The sequence below is a fragment of the Ptychodera flava genome, chromosome 7 (assembly GCF_041260155.1).
Source record: "Ptychodera flava strain L36383 chromosome 7, AS_Pfla_20210202, whole genome shotgun sequence".
NCBI classification, from domain to species: domain Eukaryota; kingdom Metazoa; phylum Hemichordata; class Enteropneusta; family Ptychoderidae; genus Ptychodera; species Ptychodera flava.
This window is the reverse complement of record NC_091934.1, coordinates 39356077-39370982: the sequence shown is the minus strand read 5'-3', so window position 1 is coordinate 39370982 and position 14906 is coordinate 39356077. Positions and strand designations below refer to the sequence as shown.

The 14906-nt window shown below is 40.7% G+C and overlaps 1 protein-coding gene across 1 annotated transcript in view; it reads left to right on the top strand.

The window, feature by feature from the left end:
• Positions 1 to 3585: 3585 nt before the first annotated feature.
• Positions 3586 to 14906, top strand: part of LOC139136492 (teneurin-3-like) — a 73984-nt gene continuing 62663 nt past the window's right edge. Inside the window, exons 1-6 of the mRNA XM_070704217.1 lie at positions 3586 to 3944; positions 4971 to 5155; positions 5439 to 5495; positions 6141 to 6293; positions 6929 to 7130; positions 11709 to 11842. Coding sequence (XP_070560318.1) covers positions 3586 to 3944; positions 4971 to 5155; positions 5439 to 5495; positions 6141 to 6293; positions 6929 to 7130; positions 11709 to 11842 — 1090 coding nt within the window. The remainder of the gene's footprint in view (positions 3945 to 4970; positions 5156 to 5438; positions 5496 to 6140; positions 6294 to 6928; positions 7131 to 11708; positions 11843 to 14906) is intronic.

The window sequence follows — 14906 nt, the reverse complement described above, 5'->3', positions numbered from 1 at the left end:
GAAACATGAGCTGACGTCTGTATCTCGATCCACTTTGACTGTATCCATGAACTGATGCCATGTTGTGGAAAGCGTTCATGAGTGCCTTGTTCAGCTCGTGGTAAAACACAACTCTGTGCCACTGTGGCGATGATCGACCTGGCGTGTAGTAAGCCAGCTGTTGATCAGTCAAGTCAACACCTCTGAAGTACTGATTGTACATTACAGCAACGTTCAGGCATATTACTTCAATTCGTTCAAAAGCACCGGTTCTTTTATCTTTACATCGGCGCCTCACTAGCGCTCGATTCGGTCTTTGTGCAGAGACTGCCGTGCTCATAAATTTCACCATTTTTGTGTCTTTCCAGGCACATACTGTCATTGCGCCATCTTGAAATACCGAGAAACTACCACATGGCCATCGCTCTTCGTCGTCAGCATCAGGCGGTACGACTTGTGGATCATAGTTTGTGGCATTCTTTATTTCATCGGGTAAACCTAAGGTGTACATTCTGCAGGTTCCCATGGCAGCAATATTATGCACGTAGAGATGGTCAAACAACGGGGCAGAAGTGTAATATGAGTCCATAATGACATGATGTCCTAACTCATAGTAAGGTCGAATCAGCCGGGAAACAACTTTCCCAGGTCTATTTCCCCTGAAAACTCGGGGGTCGTCTGCAGCATCGGGATCAAGCGGGTGATGACAGTTATCAGCGACAGGTTGATGGACTTCGTCGTTGAAAACCTAACCCGTGGCGGACTCCTGAGAGTGTAAACTCTCATTCCATATTTGTGCGGTTTTGCTGGATTGTAGAGAACATTCTTTGTGCGGCCCCGGTAGGGGATGACTCCTTCGTTGATTGCCAGTTCGCACATCGGGCTCCGGTGCATTCGGCTGTTTGCATTCACTCAATCAATGACATTTCGTACTTTCAACATCCTATCCCATTTCACTTATTTTTTGGGCTGTATACATGGCTGTGTTACGAGCACAGTATGGCTGTGTGCTGTAGTATAAATATCGCATCAGTAGCTTGAAGCGATCACGGGAAAAGTTCTCTTGACAAAATTATGATCAAAGCAAACATGGTCCGACCAATACAGCTGGATTTCAGGTTGCCAGCAAATTCCGAATAGCACCATCACTCCCATGAATGCTCTCATTTCGACAACCGTCGTCGATGTCCAGGCCGACCTTTGACGCTCCCTCGCATTTGCCCTTCTCCTCTGTCTAGCATAACGATTAGTGCATCGGGTAATGAATCTTATCAGATTCTCGTGGAATATTTGCAAAACCATTCGATTTCTGAAGCATCGTCTGGCAGCGGGTTGATAAGCCCCGGCTCTGGACCAATGAACTCCGGTAAAAGATCGAAATTACCAGTTCGTAGGTCTGTGTATGGTCTGTTCACGGTACCACCGGCAATACTCTTTCGTAGTATTCCTGTCTACGCTCTATTTCTTGTTGCATCGTGGTTTCTCACTGCCTGTAATATACAAGCGAGAGAAAGAGATGAGCTTTACGAACCAATGTTTGACGTCAGTGGCAACAGATGTGCCGTCTAAAATTTCTTATGTTTGCGTACAGTATAAACACTTTGAGGTCACACAAACGGACGCATGTTTTCCAGGCAGAGAAACAGTAAACACCGCCGATGACAAATAACATTCACTCGCACTTCATTTTTCATATGTATTTCATGATTCTATTCAGATAATAAATTAATGAAATGCATTTTTTCTTTGATATGTAAATAACAAACACCCCAGGTTGCTACACATTGAGGTATTTTCTCACTTTGCCCAATATTTCATGCATCGTTCTCGAGAGAACAGATCGTCTGGCTATTGATAAAACCAGATGTTCGCGCAATCCGATGGCTGAGCGAGGTCGTGCAAACCTTAGTAGAAATGAAGCAGTCACCGCAGTGTTAAAGGTGGGCAAGTATTCAAATCAATGAACAGAAAATTCACTTCATTGTCAGAGTCTTGAAATATCGGTCTGTCTTGCCTGTTATTAGGGAAATGCATGGGCTACAAGCCGTTGTCACTGGGCTACCAACTTCAGAAAATGGTAGCCCAAGTGGACTACCAGGGAAAAAAAGTTACTTTCGAGCCCTGATATTATGGATCACATCCAGACAGCATTAGCATTTCAGAATGAAAAGCTAATAGTGTAGGTGGAGTTAGGCAGTAAAATGAAGCCATGAATGTAACTGAGCATGGAGGAAAGTCTACATGCAGTGAGAACAAAGGTAGAATGGTCAGACTCATGATAGGGCAGCTGGATAATGCACAACTACAACTTAGACATGAGTTTGCAGAAACACAGAAAATTGAAGAAAACTTATATTATGTTAAGGGGCTTCAGCATGCATTGAGTTCAGCATCTCAAAGAAATTTGAAAGTGTCTTGCAGCACACATCTATTCCTGTAGTGGTACCGCCCTCAAGAGAGAGTACCAAGTTCACTTCAAAACCAATTCCAATAGAGGGGGAAGACTTCTACTCTTGAATGAGCACTTGCTAGCTTCTATAATAACACCAGCAAGGCACTTCAGAGACAAACTGTATTTGATGGTTCAAATATACGGAAGGCATGCCAAGCCAAGTTTGAGTTGGTTGAACAGTTAAATTGTTGGATTGAGCAGCAGCAAGCACTGTTTTTTCATCTAGTCTCGAAGGATCTGCTCTGACCATCTCAAGTAATTTGTCAAGACAAAAGCGTCAAGACTACCAGGTCTTGGTAGCAGCATTATCTGCTAGATATTGTACAGCACCCAGACTGACCTCTCTCATATTTGTATAAAAAGAGTGAGACACAAAGACGAGCGTCTACCTGAATTAGTAGGCGACATTGATAAGATTGTTGTATCCACTCAGTGATGACCACGTACAAAAAACATCTATGCACAGTCAAAGTGAGTCCAACGTGGCGAGGAATCATGGTGAGATAGACTAGTTCATTGGGCAGCTTGGTCAGATGTTCCAAAAGATAATGGACAAGTTGGATGCTGGACCCAGTGGACTGGCGATCAAAAGACTAAGCCATCAAGGGCAAGAAATATTGGAACTGTGACCAAGTAGGCCACTTTTCTAAAGCCTGCTATGGAGAAAAAGCTAATCCTACAGCGGCAACACATGTTTCGCAAAAAGAGTAGCAGCTGGGTTCATGGGACAGAACTCAGGTGGTGCTATTGATAACAACAGTGCCCCTGACATCGTTATTCAAACAGGCCGCATGTCAGGACAGAAGTTCACACCATCTGTGTACAGGTTTGTTGAAGACTCATGTGATGGAAAGGAAAGTTGCCACCAGCTATCATATTTGTGGAGAATTTTTACATAAAATCAGCCTTTGGCGAGTCATCAACAGTCAAGGGACAAGGGCTGCTATGTATCCAATTTGGCCAAATACATTATACAGCATATGTCTGGGTAGCTGATGTTCTCCTTGGTGCAGATTTGTTTGCTCAACGTAATTTATGCCAGATCTGGTAAATAAGTACTTGTGGATTGGTGATGAAGTTGTACCCTTTGATACCCAGTTAGGGGTAATGACAGCTTAGGAGTTCACTTGCTGCACAGTGTTACTATTCTGCCTATGAGTGAGGATGTCAGTGGACCGAAGCAGAACAGTGGCTGGGGATTGATAGAAGCTGGAAAGAATTTTAGCTGCAATGGTGTTGTTGTTCGAAAGGCTCTGGTCGATATTAGTGGTAATTGCATCCCAGTCCGGCTAATGAATGTAACTCAGCAAAGAAGACTGAGAAAGGACAATGTACTGGGATCTTTTGAGCCTGTCTGCAGTATGGAGACGCTAGACGTGGGGTGTATGCCTATAGAGGACCCTATCATTGACAGAAACCCATCTGAAATAGCAGAATATTTGGAGGATCTATTACATCTCTTAAAGGCGGAGCCTCCCTTTAAAAGGACACAAAGCTATGTGGCGTTCATTGTGTAAAGTGGACATCAAACAGGAAACACAAGGCACACGCTCCAGAAAATGCCATTTTTTAGTTTTTTCCAGTTGCCTAAACACAGACAGACTGCCAAGCGGTAAGCGCGAAGCTGCTACCAATCAAACTCTGTGATTATATTCAAATCTAACGTGACTGGAAGACAATTATTAAGGAAATTCGAGCGTTGGTGGTGGGGAATCAATGTCTCTTGGCGATTTGAACTGACCGTCAATCAAACGCTTGTATAAACTCTGTTTGCAGGATTAGCAAAAGGTGACAAAAGGTTGAGATCAGTTTGTGTAATAAATGTTATAGAAATCAAACATCGTACTGGCCAAGTGTTTGACTGGGAGGAGAACTCTATTAATTGGATAAACTGGGATTGAAAATTATTGCTTTAAGCGTTGTAGGACTTTAAAGGAACAATATGAATTTTAAGGTTGTCCTTGATAGAATGTCAGGATATGTTTTCCAGGAACAACAAGGACTTTGGCAGAACACGTATTATGTCGTATACAATACATAAAGTAGTGCAGCACCCATCCGACAAAGGCCGAGGAGACTACACCTGCAAAGCAAGCCAAAGCCTTAACAGAGATTGACAAGATGTACACAAAAGGAGTTATAGAGCCATTAAAAAGCACATGGGCGTACTTATTATATTGGTAAAAAGTATGGGTTGACAAACTCATGTATGGACTGCAGGAAGTTAAATGCAGTAACCCGGTAAAATTCATACCCATCACTCTATTTCAGAAACCTTGATTGCCTCACAGGCTCTCCATCCTGGGTCTCGTAAGCGTGTACTAGCAAGTTGAAGTGGTGGAAGAAGGTCTGCTGAAGACAAGTTTTACTGCTGGGAGTGGTTTGTGGCAGTTGTGATGCCCTGTGGATTTATAATAGGTTATATAATCCACGATGAAAAAAAGTATCACAGTGACTGCACCATAACTGTCGAAACCGTGGAAAGGTCCGTATGGTGTTGTTGACTGCATTAATAATCTTATGTTCAAAATCTTAAAAGGACCTCGTACAAAACACCAGTTGCCCACAATGACCAATTGTGGAAATATAGCGGCGACTGGAAAGCTGAATGGTTGCAGCAGAAGAGAGACAGCGAGCATGATGACAGTAGAAGTGAAGTACCTGCTGAGGAAGCTGCTGCTAGTAACCACAATCCCAAGAGTGTGCCAGATGAGCAGACAAACAGTAAAATAGTACCTTGGCAGATAAAGGCATTGACTTGTCTCTCGAGGAGGACATCACACCTAAACAAGCTTCAGAACTAGATGCAGACATCATGAGCTCTGAGACAGGCATGCAGAGAAGTTGGAGACCACCGAAATCTCCAAAACGTCTCATTAAGGAAGTGTAAGAACATGCATAATAATTGCAACCGTTCAAATCAGAATGACTCTTCTTGCTATGGCTTTTGAGCCAAGTATTTAGTTTTACCTGGTAAAATAAAGTTTTCTGGTTTATCTCTCTAAAGTTGAAAGTACAGCTAAGGTGACAACTGTTGAAGAAACTACCGAGAGAGGCACAGAGCGTAAGGGACTTCATGTTTGTACATAACGCAAGCAAATAGCAAGACACATTTCAAACTGTAATATTTGAATTTAAAGCATAATTACACAAGATCAAGATTACTATCATTCCAATAGTTGATCTATGTCTGGTCATCCTTCTGTCCTTCTGTTATATACTGATAGATGTTTTAAATCCTGAGATTAATATCATTCCAATAGTTGATCTATGTCTGGTCATTCCTTCTGTCTTTCTGTTATATACTGATAGATGTTTTAAATCCTAACATAGTAGTTCCCAAAAATCTGTTAATACGAACCCCAAATAACATCGTATGCATTTAACAAAAACTTACCTTCATACCTGTAAATAACAGAAAAGCAAAGCAAACATATTGCAGTCACTGAAAAATACAATTTTTGTAATTGTAGTCTCATAACCTAGCGTTAAGTAACAAATTGCTTCATCCCATCCCTTTATGCTATATGTCAAGGAGTAGAAACAAAATCAACGTATGGCTTTCTGGAGACATATTTTGCCACAAATAACAATAGCAACAATAAACAACGATATGTGAGTCTTGGCTAAATGAAGGTAACTGGCATGTGTCTTAATATGATTCCAGTCTCAAACACAGAAGAATATATTGTATTTCCATTTTTAGCAGTCTTGGGGCCTTCAACAGCTTGTACATGTCCAACGGTTACCACGCAGGTACAATCTGGGTCCTCCGCTTCAACAAGTGTGGAAACGGAAGCAATAATGTCAACATCAGAGGCAGTTACAACTCAGCCATACACAACGGAAGACCCAACATCAGGTAAGCCACCTTTAAGTTTATTCTAAGATGATAATGCAATAAGAAGGATCTGAATGTGAACAGTTTATCAGCAACCGAAATATTCTTCACTCTTTCAGCACTTGCTGAGTTAGCTGACATTCTCTGTAAGGGCAATATTTGCTCATTTCACCGAATTCTAGGGTCATCTTCTAAATGTCTACCAAGATCTGTAGATAATTATCCCGTTCTTTTGATCTGAACATTTGATCTGTATATTTGTTTGAAGTTCTTCTGTTATATTTAACTCCATTGTTTGTTTTTGACGAATGTGCCGCTTAAAAGTAAGTCAATAATGGAAAGGTAAATACATTTTATCTTACATACTCTTTAGGGTTCTATCATTATTCAAGAACGCTATTTTCTCCTTTCAAAATGAAATGCCCCTCTAGGTAAAATTTCAGAAAAGAGAAAGGCCCCTGCAAACTTTCCACTTGGCATGCGTAAACGTTATCGATTTTCTCCTTAAAATTGCAACCCTAAGATAATGTGTAATGTAACGTCTATCTTATGAAACGAAAAATGAATTCTACAGCTACAAAGAGTTATGAAACCTCTTTTCTTTGTAAGAAACTGCTGTGAGATACTCTTATTTTGATGTTGTACGTTTTTTCCAGTTGTTTCGTTAAATGAGAGTCTTCCACTTTTGATTCCTCCGACCGAGTTTCAGTACTTCCTCCTGTACCTGAATGTAACATCTGATCTTACCTTTGTGATTGACAACTCGGTAAGCGACGTTAAAGTGGTAATGTATTGCAGAATGGACTTCAAGCCTACGCACGTTGATTATGAAGTTTCTCAGAATTTGAATGTCGAAAGGTAGGTTTTCATGAATTGACTTTTGGCGTTTTAGGACCTTTTGTGTAAGTTTGGAGACAGAGATGGAAAGGATGATTCAAGTCGAGTCTTAAAAAATCAACAACTGCTTGTACAGTATCGCTGAACGTCCTTTTCCTTAACTACTTCATTTGATCGATCAATGCGTCCTCCTGTAAACGATTACATCAGTAACACTGTGAATTGCTTTGAAGCATTGGCATTAGACGAACTAGACATATTGTCTAAATCGAGGTGTTGACAATACTGTCAGGTGCAATTAACAGCTAAGCGGTAACATGAGTCGATCATAAAAAATCAGCTCTGCAAAAGTTGAAACATTGTTTAGCAGGAGGTCAGACGTAGTCAAAACAACACCACACAGCTTGCTAACTGCCCAGGACGTGTACGTATGCTGTCAGGTTCAGAAGGCCTTTCGCATTTTCAATTTTTGGAACTTAAAAACATACACACACATGCATCCTCAATAAATAAGCAGGTGTTTTCTCAACACACAAACTTTAATGCGAGAAAACTGTAAAAAAATACAACTCGGAGTGTTGGTATATATAGCGTCGCTTTACAGTGGAACTCCATGTAACTCTACCACCAGCCCATGTAGTTGTAAGCTGCAAGAATTTCCCTGGCATTGGAACACTTTACGTAATAGCATGTTTTTTTAGAAATATTAGATTTGCACAGTTGAATTTACGTGGCCAACACTGAAAGCATCTTATAAAGAAATTCGTAAGTCCATAAGAAATCTCAGTCACAAGCGGAAGATTCCAACATGCTTATAATATCCATAACATTCTGCAGCACCGATAGTGGACAGTGCATGGTAAACAGCAAATTCGGTGTTCCGTCGCAGCGTGTCTCTGTATTGATACATTTTCAGCCGGATTTTCAAGTCGTTAAACAGATATTCAACGGGGTTTATGTCTGGAGAATACACCGGAGCGAAAATGTACTCTACTCCCATGTTATCCAGAAACACGAGCGAGTGCACGGCCTCCATCATGGTGGTGAATGGGACAATTATCCACTACGATGATGTCACCCGGTCGAATTGCAGGCTCACCGTCTGGTGCTGCTGCGTTTGATGCTTCTCCAAAGAACTGCAAGAAAGAATCGGTATTTGATGGCCCTTGAATAACGTTAGCGTAGCAGATTCCGTTGATACCAACAAGCATATTAAGTGTCTTGTTCGGGGACTTAGCGTAACGTTGCAGTTCTATGCAAGTTTCCCCTTTCGGCGAATGGCCGTATGATCGATTCCCTACTGCTGGCATCTGTATGCCCGTTTCATCCATAAACTTGACATTAAATGGGTCACACTGTGTCAAAAGTCCAAGATGCCTGTGTATAAGCCATGTTGTGCTCAGTAAATCTCTCAACGGCTAGTTTACACATTTTTTTACGTGTCCATTCTTTATCGCCGATCTTGTACTTCACATAGCGACACAGACGTGAGGTAGAAATCCTAACATTCGCATTCAGGAATAGTCGCTCCTGTATTTCAGCCAGAGTGATGGAGGGTCTCTCCCTTTTCAACATTTCAATGTATAATACATCTTGATCGGTCAGCTTCTGTGCTATCCCACCAGAATGACGTCTCGGTGCAGGGTTGATGTTGCCCTCCTTCACAAACTGTTTCCATATTTTCATCACGGTCATTCTTGTGACTTTTGTTTGTTGCGCAACTTCTGTAACTTTACCTCTGGGGACTTCTCCAGTTATGGCGTTTGCTCCGGCTTCCTGCAACGATTTTAAAACCATATTTCTATAGTCTATACTGAGTGGGATTCCTGAAATGTACCTTCTCCCTCGATTCGAGACCAGCTCCATCATTACTTGGAAGTCCGCTTCGCAGTCTATGCTTAGAACATGTGTAGCGCTGCGGCGCTGCCAGAGTCACTTGTTTGAATTGCAGAAGTTGCAGGTTTGAAGGTGATCACACTTTAAAATGAGGTAATGGGCCTCTGTCGTCCGGCCGCATACACACCATCGGTGAAGAGGAAGATCAGCTATTTAAAATTGATAGTTAAAGTACAACTTCCCGTGTTGAAAGAAATTATTGAAACAGAATGAATGGGTTTTTTTTATATCTGGTATTCGTATTCTGAATAGCTGTTCTCTGAGCATCCCTCCCAAAATAAATAATGGTATGGTCTATTTATGCAAATAGTCTAGCGCGGGATATTCTCAAAATACAGCCACACTATACACCGGATCCTGTCGATGCCAGTAATCATGGTATTTTCGAAAGCATTGGGAGTAGAGCAAGACGAAATTGAAATCATCGTCCATTATTCTTATTATGGCGAGGAGAGATGTACACCCCTTGATGTAAATGCCATGGACCTTGTAAAAATGGGATGCGAAGGATTCGCTGAACTTTTGAGAAAGAGAATATCGTATGTTGGCCGCATGGAGAGTATTCGGTTATGCTATCAAAGCAACGGACTCTGGATCGACGCAACCGATTCTTCCTTTTCAAGGATCTTAAAAGTTGCTCGCAAATCTCAGTCATCTGATATTGCCACCATTCATTTCCGCGTTGTGGACGGTGCGTCTCCATTCAACAAGAAAACGCAAAATCTGGGAAAAGATGAATGCCAAACAACGCCCCGTGGTTTATTTCCGCAGAAGCAACATTCGTCCTCTGCTCCACCGTTACAGGTGAATCGTCACCATCAAGACCCGACATTGTCTGAATCGATGAATGTTTTACGTATCAGTCGCCAATGGAAATACATCGACATGAAAAAGACTGATTGAATACGAAGCAAATTGAATATGGAGAGTACAGAGAGATCTATGATAGCTTAAAACGAAAATACGAACCTGCTATTCATGTTGATAAACGCAAGAAACGCTGTCTGAACTGCCACCTACGTGGTACAGGACACAATAAAAACAACTGTCCAAGTGTAGCATGTGAATCAGCGGTACAGTGCGGAGAAATTGATAATCATAAGGCTGAACAGAGTGAAGTTAATTCGGTGTATCAGGAAATGGAGAAAATACAAAAGGAGGTGAAGCGAATCGAGATGGAGCTTGACGTGAAAATGAAAGCCTACGAAAGAGTAAATAATAGTTTTCACAAGAGGATAGAGCCATATTTAGTGCGTTCCAACCCTGCAAAGTATATGGTCGACCGCTCAGGACGGCGTCTCTACAATCTGCAATTGCAGACTGACATAGGCATCCTGAATAAACACTACAAGGGCAGACTTCCAACCGACTTGAATATAGCCATGAAAACTTTCAAAACCATTATTGACAACGAAACTCGCCGTCTCACAGAAGGTATTGATTTGCAACGAGGTGAAAAGAAGAAAAGTCCAGTTGAGATACTGATTGACAAAAAAACCCAAGAGGTACTGATTGCAGCTGCCTTCAGTGCGTACTTCAACCTTGCCTTCTACAACGTCTCCGGTTTCTCCACAGAATAACAACGTAAACGAGGGTGCTACAGAAATGAAAATACCCGGAAATGGTGATCAAAACTACATGCATGGCAGTATGTCAACCCCTACAACTCCAGTTTTTCAGTATTACCCACAACCATACGTGTACCCATACTACCCGTACCAGTTTGCTTGGAGTTCACCAACCACTTCTGCTCATACTCCCTCGATGTACGTCACAAAGATGTCATCAGCTGCAAGTACGCACCAATCTGCCGGGTCAGCTCCACCATTGCCACTGGAACCACCCCCAGATCAGCAATATCCTCCTCCTCCCCCACCCTTGACAGATGATGAAGAAGCGTAAACTTGAAGGCAGGCTGTCGCTTTTCTTGAACATTGTTGGTTTGATAAACATTTTCCTATTAAACAGCTCTTGTTTCACGTACGAAATGTTGAACTGTCAACAGTGGGATACTTTTCGAACGCGATAAATGCATCTTTTGCTCTTAACCTGTGCATCGTTTTCCACAAAATTGCACAAGGCTAAACTTTATGAAGACGTTTTGGTGTTTAAAGTTTTTTGTTCAGGCCTAAGAAATTAAGGCATCGTTACTAACGAGTTGTATCTTTTTCATAAAGCCCTTTAGCATTAAAGTTTGTTGTGTTGAAGTGAAATACCAATAATTTTATTTATTAGCGTTTGCAGTGTATGGATTGCGTGCCGGTAAAACTTGCAATGCTGTAATGTACTTGTAATTCGTCGAAGTGTTATATTTTGTTGAACTGAGCAACAACAAGTGACTGGCGTTCAAGGCAGATGTGATGTGTGTGGAATCGGGTGGTGTTGTTTTGTCTACGTCTGACCTCCTGCTAAACAATGTTTCAACTTTTGCAGAGTTGATTTTTTTATGATCGACTCATGTTACCGCTTAGCTGTTAATTGCACCTGACAGTGTTGGCAACACCTCGATTTAGACAATATGTCTAGTTCGTCTAATGCCAATGCTTCAAAGCAATTCACAGTAATAATTCAAACCACCATACTTAGTCGCCCAGCATCGAGATTTGTCCACTATATCACCACATCTAAAAACACGTGTTTCATTGACCGATTTACGGTGTCGTTGCAAAACCAACCATTTGAAGCAATCATTTTACTTTGCAGGTCTGTGAACGATTCAATTGACGTCCTTAATGTTGATCTATATTTTCAAAACCTGGCCCCAGGGACGTGGATAGTGGGCATTTATAATGGAAATAACATTGTCCTTAATTCAACCGTCATTGCATACCTCAAAGGTTAGTTTTTGTCTTTCATTACCCACGTACCTATGAATATATCATTTTTTTCCGCGAAATCTAAAGCCTAAATAGAAGTCCGAATGATGACTAGTCATCCATTTAATTTAAAGTTGCAATATGGATCAGAATTGACCTTCATATTTCGTCGATTTAACTTTATAGAAAAATCCGTAACAATTTCATTTGCAGATTCGATCATTACAGGAACACGGGGAAGACTGTAATTTGAGTAAATTGATTTAATTACGAATAAATTGCTGTTTTAATACGTACTGTTTCCGAGAGTAAAGCACAGAATTTGAAAAGTCATTTTTTACTATATGTACGCATGCGTATTTGGTGCATGGTAACGGTTTGCGAAATCGCAACATCGTGTCCACATGCCAAGCCTTCCCATGAGCAAGCAGTCAGGAAGGTCTCTGCCCGCGCCTCGGCTCTCTGCTGAATGATTCAGCCCAGTAAAAACGAAAGAAATCAGCCAAAAAATGTCGGCAAAATAGATATTGTTTTATTACATTGAAAGATGGAACCAGAAAAAGAGGTGACAAGTGACTACTCACCACGTCAAGGAGGCAGACTGTGTCTACAGTCTCTTGGCGAAAAAAACAATGTTGCCACTGTTGTATTATGTTTTCCCAGCCGAGCGCAAGCCACTGGCCGAATGCTCGAGGGCGGTGCGAAAGCACGAGATAAATGCTTACCCTTACGGAAAACCTATGTCCACAGTAGATGAGAGTAGATCTACGGACCGTCTGCAGTCGACTTTATGTAGATCTACATCGGGTTTTGTAGATGAACAGCCACAGCAGTTTGTCTACATGAAGCTTTGTCTACAGATATTGTCAACACCAGACATGACTATGTCTACATTTCGCACTAACTTCGTCTACGCTTGATCTACACTGATCTACCATCCAATCTAAGGGAGTTTCATCTACAAAATTCACTTAGGCAAACAAAGACTCATCTACTTCTACTTCAAAAATCACCATCTTGTCTACATTTAATCTAATGTACTTTTTCTTGCTGTATACTCTATGTCCAACAATCCAATCCCTTCAAATTCTATGATTGGCAAACTGCAGGCTCCATGCGAGAAGGCATCAGTAAAAGACAAGACATTTTACCTTACATATACCTTACATATACTGTACAACAATAGAGAGAAGAAATTAGTGAATTTATTTTCTTTTCATCCTAAGACACTCCTGTTTAACTCAAGGAACACAAATGCAAAATGTCACAGGGATCAAACTATAATTTGTGGTAAAGTTAAAAATGTAAAGATTATCAAGTAATTAATTTTTGAAAAAGTGACTTTAAAGTGAATCACAATAAAAAGAATAAAAAAATCAATGTTTTCATTGATACTTTCTTCCGATGGGTCAATACAGTAGCATCTAACCACGGGCCGGACCCTGAATTCATGAGGTTTTTTTTGGAGTTATGTGACTAATTACAAAACTTCATAATAATATGCAAGTGAGCTATTTGTTAACTACAACTTTATTTCCTCCGCTTCATATCCAACAAACAATCAAACGAACCTGTTTGATATCCCAGCTGATATCCCAGTTGCTTTTAATTGTAAAAAAAAAAATCAAAACTATCCTCGTATAAAACTTTCTGAGTATCATTAAGTCACTTCTGAATCATGTGAAAATCAGCAGCCACGGCCCTATCTCTCAGTCAACTTACAAATAATTGTATTGACATTGTTATCATTGCCATGTAACAGATAAGACTACAGTACAGTGTTATTTTGGCAATGGCATTTCAGTACACATGCATAACACGAGTCAGCTTTAAAAATTACCAGTACTGCTTTAAGTAATTTCTTCACCTGAGCGACGTATTTTCTTGCATTTCATGGAGAGTTCGCGCATGAACTGATCTCCCACCACTTTTCAGCCTCCACCTCTTGCTCTTTTAGATCGCAAATGACCTTGTAACTGGCTACGATTTCCGGGTCAACAGTGAGAGTTGACCTTGTGCGCATGCGCAATCAGAAGGCGCCATGTTTCAACGGTTCAGCATATCAATGCATATCGGGGAGAGAATTAAGCCAGCCTGCTCACCATTCGTATATACTTCAACAAATCTTATTTTTCAAGCACATTTTCGTCATCTGTACACCTTGGAAACAATGTGACATCAATTCTGATATGCATAGAAAGTGTTCCGATCGAGAATTACATTGAGTCATAGGTTGGCATCGATAACTTGACGATGGCAGTGCCTCTACACTGCCAGTATACAGCTGTACTGGTACTGCGGTAATTGCAACTTGTAAGGTAGGCCCGTGAGGTAGGCAAGGTTTGTTGATCGCCTGTTTTAATACCACGACCATTTGAATTTTGTTTGTGTAACATGTAGAATATTTCAGTTCTAAATTTTTAAATAAAGCGTCGTTGAATGTACTGAAATGCTTTGTATGCAGTTTGTTCTGTTAATCATGTAATGATGTGTATGTACAGTTGAGAAAGATTTTGAAAAAATTGAGTAGGCCTAAGCATGCACAATGTTCTACTCTCTATTTCGACCTGAATACCACTCATGATCGGTCATTGAATGATTGATTTTCCAGCGTGAGATATCTCATGGTATGCAAAGGTCCATTGATACCACGGTGCTCAGTGAAGTTGCCACCAAATTACATCAAGAGGATGTTGTTTTGATATGCAAATTATGATACTCATCATGAACTGCAGCCCTAGCCTGTGCTACACCATGGCCATCGGTCAATTTTTAAAGTCTAAAAATTGATTGACATGTTAACATACATTTTTCATTTCCAACACTTTTGCAAGATCTCCATGCCTCACTAATTTCTTGTTCTTTGTCTAAGCTACATCTTATACGTAATTTATTCCATCTACATCTTGTCTGCCTTTCATCTACATTTTATCTACTCTCTAAACTATGACCTGATGATTAATATGCACAAAAGTAGACGAAGCAATAGATCTACATCTTGTCTACATTTCATCTACCTGAGATCTGAATTTCGTCTAATTTTTCATCCACATTTTGTCTACATTTCATCTACTCTCTGAACTAT